The sequence below is a fragment of the Aulonocara sp. 'chitande type north' Nkhata Bay genome, linkage group LG17 (assembly GCF_057382095.1).
Source record: "Aulonocara sp. 'chitande type north' Nkhata Bay isolate Kocher_YH1m ecotype deep benthic linkage group LG17, A_spYH_male_GT1.1, whole genome shotgun sequence".
In the NCBI taxonomy this organism is placed as follows: Eukaryota; Metazoa; Chordata; class Actinopteri; order Cichliformes; family Cichlidae; genus Aulonocara; species Aulonocara sp. 'chitande type north' Nkhata Bay.
In genome coordinates this window covers 21,934,789-21,957,268 of record NC_141360.1, presented here as the reverse complement: position 1 = coordinate 21,957,268, position 22,480 = coordinate 21,934,789, and the positions used below count along the sequence as shown (strand labels likewise).

Genomic DNA, 22,480 nt, shown 5'->3' with positions numbered 1-22,480 from the left:
AAGTCTGAACGCAGCAGAGATCAAAAAGTGTTCGACGGTGCGAGAGCTGGAGATTTCTCAGCAGAGCAGCAAAAGCACTGACCTGACACTGCTGTCACGTCTGCAGGGGGGGCATGAGTAAGCTGAGCATTAAGACCAAAAACGAAGAGGACACGGGTGTCTGCCTCTACATAAATATAACTTTAAACTGTCTGTACCCATTTCTGAGCATTAATCTTCACTTTTTGTTAGTTTCACCAAACTAGGCTGAGACAGATTTTTTAAAGATTCCCGCATCCCTAAAAACCCACTTTCTTCTGATTGGTTAACATCTGGAAGAAAATACTTTAACATCATGAATTCAAAATGTGGTCATTCGTCAGATGGACACTTTCTGTGATATACTCACTGAATAACTGCTCACTGAAGCAAGCAGTGGATACAATGGTATCCTCTGTTAACTGTCCACACTGTCAATAAATAGCACATTTTTGAAGAAAAACAAAAAAAGACAGTTGTGTTAAGGTATTTCGTTTAGGAATAGAGACCTTTGTAACGTCTTCTTATTCTCCATCTTAAATCTCCGGTCCCAATGTCTGGTGTTCACATTAAACAAGACAAAAAAAATTCTAATAATGAGGTCAGTGTTTCTACAAGTTTTGAGCCAAAAGCACAGGCCCCACCCACCGGCTTAGGGGGGGGCAGCCAATCAGAAGACAGCTGACTTAACTGTGAATCATGCAAAGCTACTCTGAGAGGATCCAAGAATAATTACATGAAGCAGGAAATGGGACTAATAGGTCGCCTTTAAAGGTCTTGCTATAATCTGTAGAGTGTATAGGAGAGTAAGTACCTAATCAATAACAATTATGTGATGATTAGAAATGAACTGTAATGAACTCTAGAAAATAACTGTGACATACGTCTTTTAAAAATGTAACTGTTGATCAAAAAAATACCTGTGAGACATGTCCACGGTTTCATTTTTATTTAAGTAAAACTAAGAAGCGACACAAAGCTATAAATCAGCTCGTTGCACACCATCGGTCGCTGTTCAATTAGCACGTCTTTCTCTGAATCACTGGTCAGTTTACGAACACCCAACTCATTCGTCTTTTGCTGCTTCGCACAGAATTGGACCGAGCTGTTCATGGAGTCAAAAATCAATCAATCAAACAAACAAACAAAAAAATCCCTTGCTAGTCTCGTGTAAAAGTTGTGCACTCGCAGATTTGAACTCCTAAAGACGAGTCACTTTTTCCTCTGCCTGGTGCAGTGGTGGCAGCAGGTGAGTCGATCTCGCCTCTCCCCGCCTATCTCGCCATCAGTCTGCAGGTCAGCTGTTTCTAATTCATTCTCTGGTTCAGACAGTTGTGTTTTTTTGTCATCTCAGGTAACAGACAAAAAAGAAAGAGAGCCACCTGTCTGACCCCCTGACCTCTGACCCAATTCCCTCCCCCTGTCAGTTCTTCTTCTCCTTCTCCTGTGTGTGTTCATGTCAGGGGTTTGGTCTGTCCCCAGCTTCAGGGGGTGTCTGGAGAACTCGTTCCCTTGTTTTCGACCGGTTTCCCTTCCGATCTTCTCGTTTTCCTCTTGCGCGCGCTCTCTCTCTCTTTTGCTGGTTCATTCTCTCTCTGCCTCGCTTGCTCAGCCTGGGCCCAGACTCCCATCAGCGTCTCCTGGAGGACAGAGTAGGACATTTACTGCAGAGGTGCTGAAAGTAAAGCTAAAGCCTGACCCCTTCAAAATAAAACTACTGTGAAAAAAAACATTTCTGTTAAATAAAATTAAAATAAAAACTAGACCTTTGAAAAAAAGAAGAAAAAAAAAAACTTCAAACCAATTCAGACAATTTTTTGAACTTGGAAAACCTAAGACAAAATAACAGAAGAGGTTTTTGTATTTGCTTGTTATTACAAATCTGAACGTTGAGGTTTCGATTATCGAGGTTTTAAATATCTACAACAGGGGTCGGCAACCCTGGGCATGCATGCCACAGCTGGCACGCGAAGGGTTAACCGATGGCACGACCATAGCTGGACTGGCCATTGCGCATTTGCCCGGTGGCCCGATGGACATTTTTCGTTTTTATGGGCCGATGATTTTTTTTTTTTGTAACGGTATAAACAATGAAAGGTGGTGGATTGGCCAGATGCTGGCCGATGTGTAAAAATAACTTGTTGTTTGGTGGTGGCTATGGCGGAGCTTCCACAGAGGCCAGCAGGTGGATGAGGGAAGGGGAGGCAGGAGGAGAGACGCGAGGCGGCCGCCGGTCCGACTGTCAGGTGAACTGAACTTCAGGTAAGAAGTTATGACCTGCAGTCTGTCTGGGTCAGATATAAACCAGGTTTAGGTGTATTGTTGTGAGGAGACCATAAACAGCATTTGCATTTTCTATTGTACAGTTCATTTGCTGTTATGGAGTTCTTGTTATGGATAAAAAGTGTCTTTTTTTTGTTTCAAAATAGCTGATAACTATTTGCTGATAGCTGCCAACATCTGCGAACAAATATAATTCTATAAAGTTGTTCTATATAGTGTGTAACTGTTCATATAGAGTGTTATTAAATTTATTGCTAATGCAATCATATGGCACATTGACTTCTGAGGAAATTTTAGATGGCACTCATCATCAGAAAGGTTGCCGACCCCTGATCTACAAGACTGAGCGTCAGCTACTTTCAAAAAGTTTATTTTCTATACTGATTTTACTAAAACCATCTTCTAAATCTATCACTGAAAACAAACAAACAAACAAACAAAAAAACCCCCAAAAAAAACATAAACATTCACAACTAAACTGAAATGACCAAACCTGCTCCTTAAATATATGAAAAACGCTTTTCCTGCTCAAGTTTCTTTTTTAATGTCTGGATTCCACTCTTGACTTTGGGGTTTTTCATACATCAGTTAAATGATTGAGGTAGTGGACAGACTATTTGTGTGTTATACAAAGTAAAAGTGCTGTTTTTGTACATAGAGTTTGGTGTGTCTCTAGAACACAACTACTGTTTGCTGTTAGCATTGGGACAAAAATATTAGAACAGGATGTATTTGTTTTTCAGACACCGAAAAAAAAATTTTTTTCATTATGCTCTAAGTCCAAGATTTCTTTGTTTTTTGTTCTCCACCACCTAAAAGCTCCACCAACCGGCAGCAGCTAGCCTCTAACTGTGGACTACAGAGGCTGTTTAGAGCTTTTAATGTGAAAACAGCTTCCTGCTGCAGATGGAAATCCAGTCTTGAAGTCTGACGTCATTAGCAGTTTCCAGTTCCAAACTCTGCTTCAGGTCCCAAAGTCAAACGAACACTGCCACATCACTGAGTTAGAAGTTAGCAAGGAGTTAGCTCGCTAGTTTCCACCTTAACATGATATACCATTTTCTGACTGAGGAATTTCTGAAAAAAAAATAAAACATACAGCTCTGGTATCACTTCTGACATAAATGAAGACAGGAAACTAAACAGCAGTGACGTTTGTAGGGATACTCAAGTTGGGCTAGCTGGTATATAATGATATGGTATGTGGTGGCTAGCTACAGAGCTATGGTTAGCATAACATAAACACAGTAAAGCTGGAGGATGAACGCTAACTTTTTTCCACTCGAAAAAAGTTAACGCGAGGGTTCCTGATGGTTAGGGACAAATGCAATCGCATGGCAGGATGCTGTAAACAGACCAAACTTCAGTCAGGAGAACAACTGTTAGAATTCATCCACAATACGAGGTTAGTCATTAACATACTGCTGCACTGACTGGTTTTAAAAGCTAAGCTTTAAAATGAACAGTGGTAATAAAAACAGAGAGGCCAACAATGATCAATGACTATTTGCAAAATAGAGCAAAGATAAAGAGGAGTAGAATATAATAGGTTTTTTTTTTAAAGCCACTCAGATATACCGTCATAATAATAACGTCTCATGTTGTGCTTTGGTTTTAGAGATACAACAAAGATGCACGAAGCGGTGTTGATGTCAACATGTAACCAGGAAGTGATCTTTATTTGCAGACTTCAATTTTTAAAGGGAAAAAAAAAAAAACTAAATAAACTTACTTGAACTGTCTGCACTTAAAAAATGAGATTCAGTGAAAATAGGAACAAGATGTCCTCAATACTGAGATTTTTTGCTTGCTAAAGCCTCGCCTTTGGACTGCTGCAGCTCTGGCTCTTTTAGCCTACTCCAACTCATATCTTTGGTTTCTCTCCTGCTTCTCCTGCCTGTCTCGCTTCTCCTGACTTTCATTTCTTGCTCTTTTCTCTCTGTTCAAAGAGACACCAACGAGGCGCTTTCAGTGCACGGTGAACTTAACAAACACTAAACTGACACAACCTGTAGCCAGACTGTCGCCGATTGGGGACCGAGCCTCACCTTCCTCCGGTCTTGAAGATGAGGTCAGCGTTGGGAGCGCCTTTCGGGTGCTGGTAGCGGGGACGGCGCTCCCGGTTGGTGTTGGCTGGAGCCGGACGCTGGGCCAAAGACTGCATCATCTCTGTGACATGGAGAGGAAAAAGGAAGTTCAGTCAGAAAACTGATATCAGAATCAGAATCAGAATGGGGTTTATTGCCAAATGTTGAGCAGGTTTACAACATTAGGAAATTGCTGCGGTGCTTCAGTGCAAACATAGTGTCATAAATAGCACTTAAATAGACATGGAAAAAAATAAAAGTAGGGATAAGAATTAAAAGTGCTACGTGGAAAGATATGTGCATGAGATATACATGAGATATATACATGAGAATAAGAATTAAGAGTGCTACGTTGAAAGATATATACATGAGTGCAGGTGGTGATCAGTGCCAAACATAGAATGATGCAGTGACACAGCGTAGGGTCATGTGTTAGTGGCGGGTACAGTCATATGGTTATTGTTCATGTGTCCAACAGCAGAGGGGAAGAAACTGTTCTTATGGCGAGAGGTTCTGGTGCGAATGGACCGGAGCCTCCTGCCTGAGGGGAGCAGGTCAAACAGACTGTGTCCAGGGTGAGAAGGGTCAGCTGAGATCCGAGCTGCACGCCGCAATGTCCTGGAGGTGTACAGGTCCTGCAAAGATGGGAGTCTGCAGCCAATCACCTTCTCAGCAGAGCGCACAACACGCTGCAGTCTCTGTTTGTCCCTGATAGTGGCTCCAGCGTACCACACGGTGATGGAGGAGGTGAGGATGGACTCGATGATTGCAGTGTAGAACTGCATCATCGTCCGTGTTGGCAGGTTGAATTTCTTCAGCTGCCTCAGGAAGTACATCCTCTGCTGGGCTTTCTTGATGACGGAGGTGATGGTGGGCTCCCACTTCAGGTCCTGGGTGATGGTGGTACCCAGGAAGCGGAATGAGTCCACAGAGGTGATGGGGGTGTCAGTCAGGATGATGGGGGGGAGTGGGGCTGTGTGCTTCCTGAAGTCCACAATAATCTCCACTGTCTTCTGGGCATTCAGCACCAGGTTGTTGTGGCTGCACCAGGACACCAGACGTTCAACCTCCCTCCTGTAGGCAGACTCGTCCCCGTCCGAGATGAGTCCAATAACGGTGGTGTCATCTGCAAACTTGATTAGCTTGACAGACTGGTGGGTGGAGGTGCAGCAGTTGGTGTACAGGGAGAAGAGCAGAGGAGAAAGAACACAGCCCTGAGGGGAGCCGGTGCTGATGGTCCGGGAGTCCGAGACATTCTTTCCCAGCCTCACATGCTGCTTCCTGTCCGTCAGGAAGTCAGTGATCCACCGGCAGATGGGATCAGGCACATTCATCTGGGAAAGCTTGCCTCGGAGATGGTCTGGAAGGATGGTGTTGAAGGCAGAGCTGAAGTCCACAAACAGGATCCTGGCGTAGGTTCCTGGGGAGTCCAGATGCTGCAGGATGAAGTGTAGGGCCATGTTGATGGCGTCGTCTACAGACCTGTTGGCTCTATATGCAAACTGCAGGGGGTCCAGGAGGGGGGCCGTGAGGGTCCTGAGATGGGAGAGAACTAGGCGCTCAAAAGACTTCATGACCACAGATGTCAGAGCCACGGGTCTGTAGTCATTTAGTCCAGTGATCCTAGGTTTCTTGGGGACAGGGATTATGGTGGAGGACTTGAAGCAGGCAGGCACATGACATGCCTGCAGTGAGGAGTTGAAAATGCCAGAAAACACTGGGGCCAGCTCGTTTGCACAGTGTCTGAGGGTGGCAGGAGACACACCGTCTGGGCCGGGAGCTTTCCGAGCATTCAGGTTCTTAAACTGCTTCCTCACATCTGCTTCATGAATATGAAGAGTTGTGGTGGGAGGAGGTGGTGTGAAATCCTCTTTTGTGTGGGGTGAGGAGGGGGGTGTTGTAGGTGAACGGTTTGAAGGTGGTGATGGCTCTATGTAGGGGGGAGAGGTGGGGGAATTAGTGTCCAAAGTGTCTCTATTGTTGGGGCCGTTGGAGGTGTGAAGGCTGCCTGATGGCTCGTCAAAACGGCAGTAGAAGTCGTTAAGGGTGTTGGCTAAGAGCAAGTCATCAGTGGAGTGGGGGGTTTTAGGCTTGTAGTTTGTGATATTCCTAAAACCTTTCCACACAGAGGCCGAGTCATTCTCTGAGATCTGCTGCTGCATCTTCTCAGAGTGCTGATGTTTGGCAATGTCCACTTCTTTAGTGAACCTGTACTTGGCCTCTCTGTAGCAGTCCCTGTCTCCGCTTCTGAACGCCTTTCTCTTTTCCAGCCACAGCTTTTTGAGTTTAGGAGTAAACCAGGGTTTGTCATTGTTATAACTCACCCTGGTGCGTGATGGCACAATGCTGTCCTCACAGAAGTGGATATAGGAGGTGACAGTGTCCGTAAACTCGTCCAAGCTGTTAGAAGCAGCCTTCAATGTGTCCCAGTCTGTGGTCTCCAAACACGTGCGAAGCTCCTCCACAGCCTCGTTGCTCCACAGTTTTTTAGTCCTCATGACAGGTTTGGAGAGCTTCAGCCTCTGTCTGTACGCGGGGATTAGGTGGATCATGACGTGGTCAGAAAGTCCGAGTGAAGCGCGGGGCACCGCGCGATAGGCCCCGCTGATCGTGCTGTAACAGTGGTCTAATGTCCTCTCCTCTCTGGTCGGGCATTTAATATACTGCTTATATTTTGGAAGCTCATGGCTCAGATTGGCTTTGTTAAAGTCCCCAAGAGCAATGATGAGAGAGTCCGGGAATGTCCGCTCCGTGTGGAGAATCTGCTCCGCGAGTGCGCACTGAGCTGCCTGCGCATCTGCGTCTGGCGGGATGTAAACAGCGGCCAGGATGAATGAAGCGAACTCCCGCGGAGAATAAAACGGTTTGCAGTGGATAAAAAGATATTCCAGAGAGGAAGAGCAGTGCTGAGCAATCACTGTCACATCTGTGCACCAGCCACTATTGATGTAGAAGCAGAGACCTCCACCTTTGGACTTACCGGAGAGAGCGGCCTGCCGGTCCGCGCGCAGCAGATGGAAGCCCTCCAGCTTGAGCGCGCAGTCTGGGATGTTCTCACTGAGCCACGACTCATAAACATAAGACACAGGAGGAGGCAAAGTCTCTGTTCATGCTTCTCATCAGGGCCAGTTCGTCAATCTTATTGCCGAGTGAGCGTACATTAGAAAGGAAGATCCCAGGAAGAGCAGTTCGCAGTCCGCGTCTCCTCAAACGCACGAGTGCGCCGGCTCGCTTCCCTCTCTTTCGGCGTCTCGCTTTCCTGGTCAGAGTCAGCAGTAAATCTGCCGCAGATGCGACAAATATTGGAAATAAATCCACAGGCGTTGTAGTCCTGTAGTTAAGGAGCTCTTCTCTGGTGTACGAGTATCCAGAGGAGTGCCCAGACACAGAGAAAATGCACAAAAACAAAACAAAAGTAACGCACTGAAGCACCAGGGCGACCATCCGCGGCGCCATCTTGGTCTACATATGGTCTATGTTATGGCCCTGTCCATAATCTGTTTTGGTGGCTGTTGTTGTCTGTGCCTTTAAGTCTTTGCAGGTCCCGGAGTGGATGAGCTGACGGCTGCTGATTGGTCCCCTGGCCATGTGATCTTCATTCAAATCCCTCACCAGCAGTTGTCCCGGGGCAGCCACTGACAGCAGCAGCAGACCTGACCCTGGCCTCCAAAACCTGAGACTTTTGTGCCTGTGACTTTGTGCGACTTTTTTGGAGTTTTGTATATAGTGTGTACATTAGTTTTCATTGTAAATAGCCTTGTAAATAGCACTGCAACAGAAGGGGTGAGCTGCCTTATTGTTTTTCCTTGCACTGTTTTCTCCTGTTTATTTCAGTTAGGGAGTTAGGTGTAGCGCTTGTCTTTTGTTTGATATTTGATTTCACATAGGGTTGTAGATAACACCTCCTCCTGACTTAGCTTGTTTTGTTTGTTATTTTGGCCTTTGTTCACCCCGGAGCTTCATTTTTGCAGTGCAGAAAAATAAATCACGATTCACTAAGAAATTGGTTTCCCTTTGTGTATGGTTTTGGGGACCAGGGCGGGGCAATTCTTTCAAACTTGTGTTGCGTTCCTGTACCCCTAGACTGGGGCGTAACATAAAGTGGGGGCTCGTCCTTTTTTTTTTTCTTTTGCCATTCTTTTTGCTCATTGTATTTTGTGGGTTGTCTGCAGTTTTTGGTTGGCAGTTTTCTTGTAGTGTTGGGGGTGATCTAGTCACAATGACTTTTGATGTGGATGATTTTGCACTACAACCCACCGTGGATAAGTTGGATCGATGCACAAAGGCGGATTTGTTGTTGGTGGCAGATTTGTTTAATGTTAGTGTGCCTTTACATGCTAAAAAGGCAGAAATTAAGCAGTGCCTGACAGCTCAGCTGGTGGATAAGGGGGTATTTGCGGAGTCGAAACCTCGGCCGGTTGAGGCGACTGGAGGTTTGGTGGTGGATGCGGGAGCAGAAGCTGCTGCAACCATCCCAAAAGCTCCCAGTGGACGGGTGTCGCCAGGGGCGGAGGCTCCTGCTGCCATTCAGATCCCAAACGTTAGCCCAGCCGGACAATCAACAGGATTGGTTACGGAGGATCTTGGGCTCGCCCTTCGCCTGAAAGAGGTGGAGCTTGCGACTAAGTCCAAAGAAGTTGAGCTTATGCATCTCCGCATAAGGGCTATGGAGCTGGATCCTTCCCGGCAGCGCAATGTTACCTCTACCCCAGTGAGTAAAGTTGTGAGTAAATCTTCTGATTCACTCTCCTCTGACCAATTTGATGCAAGCAGGCAAATTGCTTTAGTGCCACCTTTCAGAGAAAGTGAGGTTGACTCTTACTTTAATGCCTTTGAACGCATCGCAACCACTTTGAAATGGCCCAAGGATGTGTGGAGTTTGTTGCTGCAGTGTAAATTGGTGGGGAAAGCACAGGAAGTGTGTGCGAGCTTGTCTATTGATGACAGCCTGGATTATGAAATTGTGAAATCCACTATTTTAAGGGCTTATGAGCTAGTTCCAGAGGCATATCGCCAGAGGTTTCGGTCGTGTGAAAAATCTGCCAACCAAACACATGTAGAGTTTGCCAGGGAGAAGACTCTCTTGTTTGATAAGTGGTTAGCTGCAAGTAAAGTGAAGGACTTTGCTCAGCTAAGAGAATTGGTCCTGCTGGAGGAATTCAAAACGTGTCTTCCAGAGAATGTTGTTGTATATATCAATGAGCAAAAGGTGGATTCGTTGTCTAAAGCTGCTGTTCTCGCAGATGAGTTTGTGTTGACCCATCGCGTTGCGTTTTCAGCTGTGCGCCGTGAATGTGCCCCGTTGTCGAAACCTGCGAGGAGTTTGTGGGTTTCTCCTAAGCGTCAAACGCGCCCTGATCAGGTCCCCATGACTGTCCGAGAATGCTTTTATTGCCATGATACTGGCCATCTCATTGCCAGTTGTCCGTCGCTCCGTCGCAAAGAGCAAACTCACACATGGAAAAAGCCAAAAAGCATTGGTTTTGTTCAATCGGTTGCTACTCCTAATCCCGTCAGTGATGAACCAGGAAATGACAGTCTTGACAGCAGTTACCGACCATTCATTTCACAAGGGTTCGCCTCACTGACTGGAATAGAGGAGGATCGCGTGCCGATTGTAATTTTGCGCGACACTGGGGCTGCCCAGTCTCTCATTTTGGAAAGCGCGTTGCCTTTCTCAAGTAACTCGTTTTGTGGTGCTGATGCTCTCGTGTGGGGAGTGAAAATGAGTGTGTTACGAGCTCCGCTGCACAGAGTCTTCCTACAGTCGCCTCTCGTTTCGGGCCCGGTAACAGTTGGGGTGCGCGCTCGCTTGCCCGTGCAGGGGGTTACTATGATTCTGGGGAATGATCTAGCCAATGGGAAAGTTTTCCCGATCCCTGAAGTAATTGAAAACCCCGTCGATGATTTTGATTTTGTTTCCGAGCCTGCTGCTGACAGTCTGCCCTCTGTTTTTCCTGCCTGTGTTGTCACACGCGCCCACAAGCGTAAATATGGTGATGTTGACTTGTCTGACTCTTTTCTATGTTCTGAAGCTGTTCCTGAGAAAGCTGAACTGCCTGTGGAAAAAGCTGAAAAATGTGTGTCTGATAAACTGCTACCCGCTACACCTGACCTGTCTTTTGAGGTAAACAAAACAGATTTTATTCATGCGCAACAGAATGACCCGACTTTGGCCAAATATTTACTTGCCGCAAATTCAAGCGATCAGAATCCCCGTGTCTACAGCATTGAAAATGATGTGTTAATGCGCAAATGGCATCCTCCCTCCTCTAGTGATCTTGGCTGGAACGTATTTCAACAAGCAGTTGTACCGCAAAAATTCCAACACCAAGTACTCAGCCTAGCACATGACAGTTTCTCTGGACATTTAGGAATTAGGAAGACCTACCTTCGTATTCTGCGTCACTTTTTCTGGCCAGGTTTGAAGACTGATGTGACCAAATATTGCCGCTCTTGCCACGTTTGCCAGGTCAGCGGAAAACCCAACCAGGTTATTCCTCCTGCTCCATTGCACCCAATCCCAGCCTTAGGCGAACCATTTGAGCACATAATCATCGATTGTGTAGGTCCGCTTCCAAAAACCAAGTCAGGACATCAGTACCTCTTGACTTTAATGTGCGCCGCCACACGCTTCCCCGAGGCTATTCCGTTACGCACTATCAAAGTCAAAGCCATTGTCAGAGCATTAGTAAACTTTTTCTCCCTTTTCGGTTTGCCTAAATCAGTTCAAACAGACCAAGGGTCTAACTTCATGTCCAAGATATTCGCTCAGGTCTTAAAATCGCTATCCATCAAGCATCAAAAATCCAGTGCATATCACCCCGAATCACAGGGTGCGCTTGAGCGTTTCCACCAGACTTTAAAAGCCATGATGAGGAAGTTCTGCCTCGAGTCAGGAAGAGAGTGGGACGAAGGTCTGCCACTTCTCCTTCTAGCGGTGAGGGAGAGTGTGCAGGAGTCCACGGGTTTCAGTCCCGCAGAGCTGGTGTTTGGACACACAGTGCGTGGTCCCCTGCGGCTGCTTAAAGAGAGATATCTGTCCGACACAGCTACCCCCGAGCAGAACGTATTAGATTACGTAAGTTGTTTTAGGGAGCGTCTGCATAAAGCATGCGAAATTGCACGCGAGGCTCTTTCCGCGTCTCAGGAAAAAATGAAAAGGAAATTCGACAAAAAGTCCATGCAGAGAAAATTTGAAGTGGGTGACAAAGTGTTGACTCTCCTACCCGTTCCTGGATCCTCTCTCCAGGCAAAGTTCTGTGGGCCCTATACTGTCCAAGAGAAACTGAGTGACACAGATTATGTTATAGGTACCCCAGACCGTAGGAGAAAGCGTCGTGTGTGTCATGTTAATCTGATGAAGCCTTATTTTGTTCGTGATGCAGGTGTAAACTCCTCCTCATCCCCCGCTGCGCTGTCTGCCGTGTCGGTAGTTGTGCCAGCATCCCCGTCTCAGTATAGCCCAGAAAGTGATGGCTTAGCTTTCGTTTGTGCTGAGGGTTGCTCCCGACTCAGAAACTCTGAAGTATTGGATAAGTTGAATTCCCACCTAAAACATTTAGATGAGGCTGCCCAGACCGATGTGTGTTCTCTGATCAATACTTACCCATCTCTGTTTGCTGACACTCCGTCTCGCACTACTGTCCTCGAACATGACATAGATGTAGGTGACCACCCTCCGATCAAACAACACGCTTATCGTGTGAACCCTACCAAACGTGCACTTTTTCAGCAAGAAGTTTCCTACTTGCTGGAAAATGGTCTTGCTGTCCCTAGTTCGAGTGCCTGGAGTTCCCCATGCCTTCTTGTGCCGAAGGAAGACAAAACTCCACGTTTTTGTAGTGATTTTCGAAAAGTGAACAGTGTGACCAAACCCGACTCCTACCCTCTTCCCCGCATGGAAGATTGTGTTGACAGGGTTGGCTCCGCAAAGTTTGTCACCAAACTGGACTTATTAAAGGGTTATTGGCAAGTTCCCCTCACTCCGCGTGCATCTGAAATTTCTGCTTTTGTCACTCCGGACCACTTCCTCCAATACACCGTCATGCCTTTTGGCCTTCGAAATGCCCCTGCCACATTCCAACGCCTTATGCACATTGTCTTAGGTGGTGTCACAAACTGTGAAGTGTACTTAGACGACATTGTAGCCTATTCAGAGACTTGGTCAGATCACCTTGGAACACTCACGGAGATTTTTGAAAGATTACAAGAGGCATCCCTTACCCTAAATCTTGCCAAATGTGACTTTGGTAAGGCCACTGTGACTTATCTAGGGAAACAGGTGGGTCAGGGACAGGTGCGCCCCCTGCTGGCTAAAATCCAGGCTATCCTAGATTTCCCTGTGCCTCGCACTAGACGTGAGCTTCGCCGGTTCCTTGGTATGGCCGGCTATTATCGTGGCTTCTGTAAGAATTTTGCAGATGTAGTTGCACCTCTCACCAGTCTCACAAGTGTGTCAAAACCATTTGTATGGTCCCCCACATGCCAGAATGCTTTTGAGTCTGCCAAAGCTCTCCTCTGCAGCACACCAGTACTTGCCGCTCCTGTTTTCACACATCCGTTTAAACTTGAGGTGGATGCCAGCGCCAACGGTGCAGGTGCGGTACTGTTGCAGGAGGATAGGCAGGGTGTTGATCACCCAATTGGTTACTTTTCGAAAAAATTCAACTCCCACCAACAGAAATACAGCACCATTGAAAAAGAAGCCCTCTCTCTATTGCTTGCTCTACAGCATTTCGAGGTCTATGTCGGTTCCAGTTCAGCACCTGTCATTGTTTACACAGACCACAACCCCCTCGTGTTTTTGACCCGAATGCAAAATTCTAACCAAAGGCTCATGAGATGGTCCCTCTTAGTACAAGATTTCAATCTGGAGATCCATCACAAAAAAGGGACAGAGAATGTACTGGCAGATGCGCTGTCACGTGGTTTTCGGAACCCCTAAGCGCCAAACATCTTTAGGGGAGATGTTTGGTCTTGGGAAGGGGGGTGTTATGGCCCTGTCCATAATCTGTTTTGGTGGCTGTTGTTGTCTGTGCCTTTAAGTCTTTGCAGGTCCCGGAGTGGATGAGCTGACGGCTGCTGATTGGTCCCCTGGCCATGTGATCTTCATTCAAATCCCTCACCAGCAGTTGTCCCGGGGCAGCCACTGACAGCAGCAGCAGACCTGACCCTGGCCTCCAAAACCTGAGACTTTTGTGCCTGTGACTTTGTGCGACTTTTTTGGAGTTTTGTATATAGTGTGTACATTAGTTTTCATTGTAAATAGCCTTGTAAATAGCACTGCAACAGAAGGGGTGAGCTGCCTTATTGTTTTTCCTTGCACTGTTTTCTCCTGTTTATTTCAGTTAGGGAGTTAGGTGTAGCGCTTGTCTTTTGTTTGATATTTGATTTCACATAGGGTTGTAGATAACACCTCCTCCTGACTTAGCTTGTTTTGTTTGTTATTTTGGCCTTTGTTCACCCCGGAGCTTCATTTTTGCAGTGCAGAAAAATAAATCACGATTCACTAAGAAATTGGTTTCCCTTTGTGTATGGTTTTGGGGACCAGGGCGGGGCAATTCTTTCAAACTTGTGTTGCGTTCCTGTACCCCTAGACTGGGGCGTAACAGTCTACATATGAAAAATATTTCACATTTCAACAGTTTATGACAACAAGGAGACAAAAACCAAAAACAAGCAGACACAAACTGATGACTAATAAAAAACACTACGAGCATGGATGACTGATCTTGTCCTGTGTTAGCAGTTATTATGGCTTTTATCAGGCCGCTGCTGAATACATGTGTGTGAATGGGTGGATGACTGGATGTGTAAAGCGCTTTGGGGTCCTTAGGGACTAGTAAAGCGCTATGCAAATACAGGCCATTTACCATTTACATGAACAGGAAGCACGTCCAGTGTCCTTACGCTTAATTTAAGCTTCTGTGTTGAGCCTACCTGCAACCTGCGAGGGGCATTTGTTTTTTGTTGTTTTTTGTTGCCCTGCAGTTTCACCAACAGAACATTGTCATTCAAGTTGATTTAAAACGATGTGACTACGGTGAAGATTTAACATGTATACACTGCACCTTAGTGGAATAAAATCAGCAACGTCCAGGACTGAACTATGTGGAACCAACAAGTAGCAAAACCTGCAGTTCCGCTGATGGCCACTAGCCAAACCCACAGACTTTCACATTTAAATGACAAATTTACTGCATAAATAAAAAGCCTAGTTTGGTCTCCATAGCTTCTTTAGTCCTTGTTGACTTTAAATCACTACAAATGGATTTGTTGTCATTTCCCTTAGAGGTTTCACTCAGAGCCAAATTATATTTAACCACAGACTGTCTGAGGAGGGTGCACAGTATCCTGCGGGACCAACATCACCCTGCGCGCCACCTTTTCCATCTGCTGCCCTCAGGGAGAAGGTACAGGTCTATACAGGCCAGAACATCCAGACTGGCCAACAGCCTGTATCCACAGGCTGTGAGGCTCCTGAACTCTCTGCCCCCCTCTCACGGACAATAACCATATCCAACTTCTTAATAGCAATGAACTGGTCTGCATTGGTGCATCATATCTTTATTCTCTTCCCCCTCCTGCCCCCCCCCCCTCTTTCTTAAATAGATAACTATCATATCTGATATCATATCTCACAGTACAATAATATTGAATGGGTTGCATTGTTGTATTTTGTCATGTTTCTCAGGTCTTTGTCTGAATTTCTACGAACATTATTGCTAAGGATTGTCTTATTGCATTGGAGTCACACTGGGTTAAATATGTACACTTGGGTTTTAAGGGGTATTTATTATTTTCTTCTTTTTTTTGGGTTGTATGGAAGCCCCAAATGCAATTTCATTGTTCTTGACAATGACAATAAATAAATAAATACTAAATACTAAACACTTGTTGCCTCTACTGAAAACATCCCCCCTGCAAAGGCCCAGTCTGAACCCATAAACCTCCTACTACTAAAGCTCCTCTGAGGTAAGCGGCAGCAGCAGAAAGTGAAGGTTTATCAGGACTCTTACATTTCTAGAGTAATTATTAGAAGCCAATAAAAACCTAATACCTTGAAAAAAAATGAATCAAACTCATGCACTCACCTTTTAACTACGCCCCCCGACAATACACAACTATAATAATCTGTGCAGATTTAAGGTGGAAATGAACCAGCTTTTTCTTGTCAGTGTGACCTTGCACAGAGAAAGAACTTCAAAGGACTCACTGGGTAAGCAAAACAACACACCCTGATTTCAGGTCAAAGGTCACCGTTTGCTTTCACAGATCAGATATGAAACAGAAGCCGATCCACTCGTGTAACCTGGGCAGATGCGGTAACAAACAATAAACAAACAGTTTCCATGGTTACCCTGGTAGTCCTCCTGCTCCTGCCGCTCGTTGATGTCCAGAGTGAGCTTTTTCATTCTCATGCGCTCCTCCTGCTCGGCCTGCTGCTGGTTGAAGTGATTCGCCGCCAGGTGGGAGGAGAGCGGCACGTTCAGGATCTTATACTGTTCAGGAGAATGAAAGACAGTTTAGCTGGACAAAGGCATTTTTTTATAAGTTCACATTCCGATAATTCAACAGCATTGTTTAAAGTTATCATTTTGTCTCAAATCGTAGATTAATTATTTATGCTTGGATCAGCTTGTAAGTTGCAGAGTGCCCTCTGGTGGATAAACTACGCAACATCAACACTAATAACCTGGCTGAAGGGTGTTTCTCTGGTCTCACCTGTGCTTTTTAAATAGTATTCATCCATCAGATACCGATAGATGTCTCTCCATGTCTATCCGGTATCTGATAGAAGTTGATAGTGACATATCAGCTCAGTCTTTTTGTGTAGGCATCGCTGCTCAGCCCCCCTCAGCTCTGTCAATGTACTGTTGGCAACTTGCAATTTATTGTCCCCAAAGAGAAAGTTTGTTTCAGGACTCAAAGTATAAAGTATAGTAGTATTTCAGTCAGGTTCTAGTAATTACAGCATAGCATTTTTAAAAACTTTTTTTTTTAAAACTAACTAATTAATTAATTAATTACAGTGTAGCATGACTACATGCAAAGTGTATGTAAACTAGAATTCACACCAGACGTCGCGAATACAGGCAGATCTCAACTTAAATTATTTTAACTTCACACTGTATCATGAAAATCCATTCACTGGGATTCTCCTGACGCATGAGAGAATCGAGGAAAGACCGGTCGACTGAAGCAGAGCTTCACCTTCAGACAGATGGAAAACGGTAGAGGGCTCGAAGAAGCGTGCAGAAAGAAAGCTTCTGACAGTCTTTCTGTAGGGTGTACTCTGCGGTTTTCTTTAGGCCAGAAAGTGATTCATCTTGTGAAGTTACAATAGTGTTTGACTGACAGCAGAATTTCTTACTCTCTGAAAACTGATATCAGTCCCTCAACTGGCTGAGCATGAGATTTCTAGAGCTACAGATCTCTCAGACACACCGACAAAGACGCCCTGTGTGCGTTGGCGTTTCTGGCAGCTGTTTTTCAAGCAGGCTGAACGCTGCATGAAACCTCTGTGCACAGGCAAAGTGCTGGACACACCCAGCAGCACAACAACCAGCCTCTGCCCTCAAACCACACATTCCACCACGCAGCGGCTGGCCTTAACGGACGCACACACGCGCACACACACACACACACACACACACGTGTGTGTTTCTGTATGTGTGTTAGGACGCCTGCTGACATACACGCAGTTTTTTCCATCTATAGTGCTGAAACTGTTTCTCTCAGGAAGCCTTACATACATAATGGGCACAGTTAGAGAACACAGAGGGGCATTTAGCAGGAAATTTTCCTCAGAAGGAAATGAAGACCAGAAACGGAGCAAAAAGAGACTCATTAGTGTACCAACATCCACCTCAGGGGTGCAAACATGACTCTGAATGATAAAGCTGCTGAATCAACTTCAGACAGAAGCAACATCAACAGTCCTGCAGAAATGCCCTCCCTAGAATAGACAGACACTGAAACTGGCTCAGATAAAGTACACACACACACACACACACACACACACACACACACACACACACACACACACACACACACACACACACACACACACACACCCAAAGTCAACATTATTAAGCATTCATTTATGCACACCATCTCCTTAAAGAACAACCAGGATGAACTTTAAAATTGTTCATCCTGCAGAGAACAAATTAGCAGAGCTAACAAACACATAGGCTGCTTTTGTGAACTACAGGAGCTACAGTCCTGCACTCTGTGAGTGGCAGCTAAAGGAGATTGTTACTGTAACCTGCAGTTGCAGGAGCGAGAGTGCAGACAGTTTTCACACCTGATCGCTCCACTATTCATCGCCATTACGTGTAAATTCTACTGTTAATGTGGAATATTTTAGAAACCTTAAGTGCAGGACTCAGTGTACCCTGCAGGATCATTCCACAGAAGATCGGCCAAATAACTGTAGCATACTAATCGAGTTACAAACCCTTAGAAGATTATTTTGGCCGAGAAGGGTAGAAGATGAACCCGGTATCAAAATGTGGTTAAAAAAAAACTTTTCACCTGCAACAAACTGCTGTGACCAGCCTGATTTTTAAAGAAGTGCAATAGCTTGGCACATAGATGCCACCTTACCTGCTGCTTATTGCCTTTGCGAGTCAGCATGACAAACTGCATGGTATCGGAGATGTCCGAGTCTCCCTCACTAATGCATGGCTGTCCCTTCTTCAGCTGACTCTTCAGCTGCAGAGGAATGGCAACATCCAGCTGGTGCACCTTCACCGCCTCGCCACTACGCTGCTGCAGTGACACAACACACAGTGAAGAGTCAGTCTGCGAGGTCTGGATCAAAGCTGAGGAGACCTGTACTACTCTATGTTTTCTTATGTTTGTAAAGTGCTTCTTTTCACTGAGCAAATTCATCATGTCCAGAATATCCCATCATTATCTGGCTTACATCAGCAAGATGGCTACCAATGCCATAAGGCTACCTGGGTTTCAAACTAGCTGTGAGCATGTTCACATAAAAGAGACTAAGAAAAACAGTGTAATAAAGGCCAAAATCTACAAATCTGCTGTTAAAAGAAAAACGCTGCATGTAGTTATGAAACTGTGCACGCGTTTTTAGTCGTTATTATGATTACACTCATCTCTTTGATGTTTTTAGAATTCAATCAAATATTCAGAGTGCATGTGTGTGTGTGTGTGTGTGTGTGTGTGTGTGTGTGTGTGTGTACGCGCGTGTGCGTTTAAGTCAGTAAAGCCTTTTGCAGCATAAAAAGTACTTCATGGCCAGTGTGGCGGCAGGACGCTATACCTGCAGGTTTTCCAGCATCATCTTGTCCAGAGCCTGAATGAAGTCCTCGTCCTCAGCGCATGCCACGTGCTTCAGCCCGCCGCCACGGATGGTCACCTCCTGCACACACAGGCAGCAAATCAACATCAGCAAAAGCACAAATCTTTAAACCAACAAAATGTATTAAATCTAGATTTATACACAGACATTTCCCATTGCTTACATTGTTCTCCTCGTCAGTCTCGTTCTCCTTGTTGGAGTCAGTCAGGTAATCCGTGTTCTCTTCTTCCTCTTCCTCCCTCTCCTCCTCTTCATTCTCTGACCCTTCCTGTTGGAGAAAAAACCCCCAAAACAAAACAAAAAAAAAACAGTCATAGCTATATTTCTGTTTTTGCCATGCAGCTCTCAGGTTTTTTGATCTGCAGCCGGGTGTGCATGAGTGTGCGGCCGTGTTGGATGTGGGGGTATTATCCTAGTTCACCTAATGACCAGGAGAATACTGCGGTGGGTACCTGACCACCATCTTGGAGTTTTGAAACCAGATGTTTCACTTCTGGGCACTGGGCTCCACCACCCTATGCTAGATGCCACTGTTAACTTTAGACTTTAGACTAGGGTTGAATATTTAGCATTTCCTGTAAGTTTGTTCTGTTGCAAGATGGATTTTGTTTGAGGAAGAACGCCAGAATGGGGGAGTCAACACTCACATCCTCTTCCTGTTCGTTCATTTCGCTTTCATTGCCTGACTGCTCTTCGGTCTCTGCGCCTCCCTCTTCATCATCGTCCCCGTCATCATCTTCCTCGTCAAGACCCTCCCCTTCGCTCATGGCACTGGAGCGGCCATCCTTCTCCATGGCCAGACCTGCACAAGAAAACGTGGAAAGATTCCTCTTTAGGACACGTAAGACTAAAACAATCAGGAGAAATTATATCATAAATGTCTCCGAGCCCAGCCCAGCCTGGGAGAGCAGCTTTACTCAAACAAAGCCCTCAGTTATATATAGAACAAATATTCCAGAGAAAAATTGTTGTGTCTATGAAGCTCGTCACAGAGCATAATTATGCAAGAAAAGGTAACGGCGAAGAAATGAAGTCTGGCAGTGGCGTGGAGTGGAAGATCAGGTCTTGTGTGACTCAAGGACTGAGGAATGTCCGATCCTGGTTGAAGTATGAAAGGTAACAATAGCTCCACTGTTTAGCTTCAGGGGCCTTCATCAATCACTCTCCTCTCCTACATTCCCACACACAAACACATGCTTACTGCTTATCTACCTGCATAAAGGTTTACACACATAAACACAACAGTGATGGAAAGCTGCTGATTACATGTACTTTTATACAGTTTTGAGGTACTTCTGGCTTGTGCTGCTAATCACACCGATGGGGACGTATTAGCAAAGCAGCTGTTAACCTTATCTCTCTCCCATTAATGCCTCTTTGGAGGAATCCGACTCCAAGGAACTACTTTCCCCCCCACTTTTACTCTAAATAACTGAGTACTTTACAGCTCATGTATCTGTACTTTTACTTGAGTACAGGATCTGCGAGGGTGTCCTGCTCTCAGAGGGCGCAGCTGTGGTTTACATTTTTCTCAGCACATTCCAGGTCAACACCTTGAAACTGTTAAACAAAGCTCACGTTGCTGCGCTGTTATCAGGCCGCAGAGTCAGATACACCTGCTGCGCAAACACTTCCTTCTTCCTCCTCTCCAGATATCATCGTCCTGATTGCGTTTTGGTTTTTACATTCCTGAATATTCGTATTGTCTCTGAGCTCAGATTCTGTGTCGTAAAGATTGTAGTTTCGGGGTTCGAGAAGGTGTTAGGGGTTGCAGCTTATTTACACCTCAGTGGTGAATCTTAACCTCCTAAGACCCGAACTCTTTCATGGCATACATTTTTAATTTCTCTTTGCTATTTGGGCTGATTGGGACCTGATGAATATAAAAACAAAGAATTACATGAGAGTGCTAGAAGAGGTGTACAGACAGCACTTGAAAGAAAATCTCTTAATCGTCACATTTCAGACACTCAACAGACAAAATGAACAAAACAAATGAGTGCATGTCACATGTTTTATCAACAGCACACAAATGCATCTTTGGTGAGATCAGATCTCTCAAGGTTATCAGGCTAGATTAAACTGAGGTCCAGAGGAAGTCTGAAACAGTCGTCATTGATTTTAAAAGATCCTTCCTGAAGTCTCTGTAATGAGTGGGAATGCATGTATTCGGCATTTTAAACAATGAATTCAAACCTGCTCGACAGACAAAGCAGAGGCAGAGAGAGGAGTGACACAGCATGCTCGCTTGCCCTCCCACACACTGGGGAATGCTGCTCTGCCAGGACAACGGAGAGCAACCAAACCGGCAACACCAGCTGCTACACCAACGGCGTCATGCTCCACGCACATTAAAGATGATTACTTAGCGTCACCCTCCTACCTAGTTTGACGAGCACCTCTCTCTCCAGGTCGCTGACTTGCTTGATGGCCTCCTCCAGGGAACTGCTGAGCCTCATCTTAGGCCTGAGCAGCTCCAGCGTGTCGCTGATCATGTAGTCGATATCGATGGGGAACGGGTGGTCCTTGGTCCACACGTCCAGGCTCTTTTTCCACCATATGTACCGCTGCAGACACACAACAACATCTCACTTACTTCACCCCTGACCAGAACACCTCCTGAGCAGACCTCACAGGTCTGTCAAACTCAAAACAGTGGCACAGTGATTATACCCAGTAGATTTACAGAAAATATCAGGGTTCCCGAACATAAAGTATAGGCACTTTAGGAGGTTACGTGCCTGGAAGTAGATGAGGAAACAGTCTAGCTTCCTCTTGCTGGAGCCTCGATCGAAGTATTGGCCGCAGGTATCAAGCAGGGTGCAGACCAGGCGGATGCGGAACAAATGCTCTGGGGGGTCCAGAGGGCTGGGACTGCCGTCCTGATTCACGCCGAAGGAGATGAAGGAGAAGAGGGTGCGGAAAATGACGGCCGACTCCACCATGCGGTAGTTGTAGAGCTCGCCCAGGAACTTGGCGCTGCTGATCCGCCGCTGGTTGAACTTGGGCTGGTTGACCTAGGAAGCGAGGGAAGAAGAGGAGATCCTAAATTGAGATGTCCAACAATATAATATAGGATGCTGCAGGGGAGAAGAAAAAGAAAATGGAGGGAAATTCTTAAAGCTTTTTGCTGCAGGGCTCAAGACCGCCAACGTCCTGGTTGCTAGGAAAAATGCTTGAATTTCGACTGTTTTGAGGTCAGATGGAGGCCAGATCAGGGTCAAATTGTAAGCATGGCTTCTAAAATATGCAAGTAAGCATTTGCAGCTGTGACACAGGCACGACTGTTTGTGTTCAATTATTTTTTTGTAAAATCACAACCTCAGCCAAGCAAATGGAGTCCGACAACATTCCAACATGTCCTGCAACACGTAGCAGACACAAATGACACAGCAACACAGGTGTCCGCTTCAATCAGCTGCCAGTCAAGCAGATAGCATCGGGGTTTTTTTGATCGTCCTGTCCATTCAATGCTCCTGATCTCACCTCTCCTGCACTAAACGTCCCAAATATATGACACACGAAGCATCTGCAGCTTCAAGTTACAGCGAGGTTAAAGACGTCCAAAACAGTTATTACAACTCAAAAAAACAAAAAAAACAAAAAAAAAAACCTCCTCAGATTTTCATTTTGAATTTCCACTTTTTAGTTTTGCAAGTAAAAACATCTTTAGTTTAGTTTTTAGTATTTTTTTTAGATAACTGCAGTTAGTTTGTAGCCTTACATGAACATGAATAATTTCTATCACTCGACTGGA

General features: G+C 45.5%; 1 protein-coding gene across 6 annotated transcripts in view; it reads right to left on the bottom strand.

Moving 5' to 3' along the window:
• Positions 1 to 952: 952 nt before the first annotated feature.
• upf2 (UPF2 regulator of nonsense mediated mRNA decay) overlaps positions 953 to 22,480 on the bottom strand; it is a 33,239-nt gene continuing 11,711 nt past the window's right edge. For 3 of the 6 annotated variants that reach the window (XM_086270245.1, XM_086270241.1, XM_086270243.1), the window contains 9 exons: positions 21,465 to 21,740; positions 21,107 to 21,290; positions 19,371 to 19,525; positions 18,887 to 18,991; positions 18,685 to 18,783; positions 18,003 to 18,167; positions 15,751 to 15,892; positions 4,350 to 4,470; positions 3,948 to 4,240 (listed from right to left, as the gene is read on the bottom strand). In XM_086270245.1, coding sequence (XP_086126371.1) covers positions 4,156 to 4,240; positions 4,350 to 4,470; positions 15,751 to 15,892; positions 18,003 to 18,167; positions 18,685 to 18,783; positions 18,887 to 18,991; positions 19,371 to 19,525; positions 21,107 to 21,290; positions 21,465 to 21,740 — 1,332 coding nt within the window. In that variant the 3' untranslated portion in view covers positions 3,948 to 4,155. Of the gene's footprint in view, positions 1,659 to 3,947; positions 4,241 to 4,349; positions 4,471 to 15,750; positions 15,893 to 18,002; positions 18,168 to 18,684; positions 18,784 to 18,886; positions 18,992 to 19,370; positions 19,526 to 21,106; positions 21,291 to 21,464; positions 21,741 to 22,480 lie in introns of those variants that run through there. The other 3 variants (XM_086270244.1, XM_086270246.1, XM_086270247.1) reach the window with 3 other exon arrangements.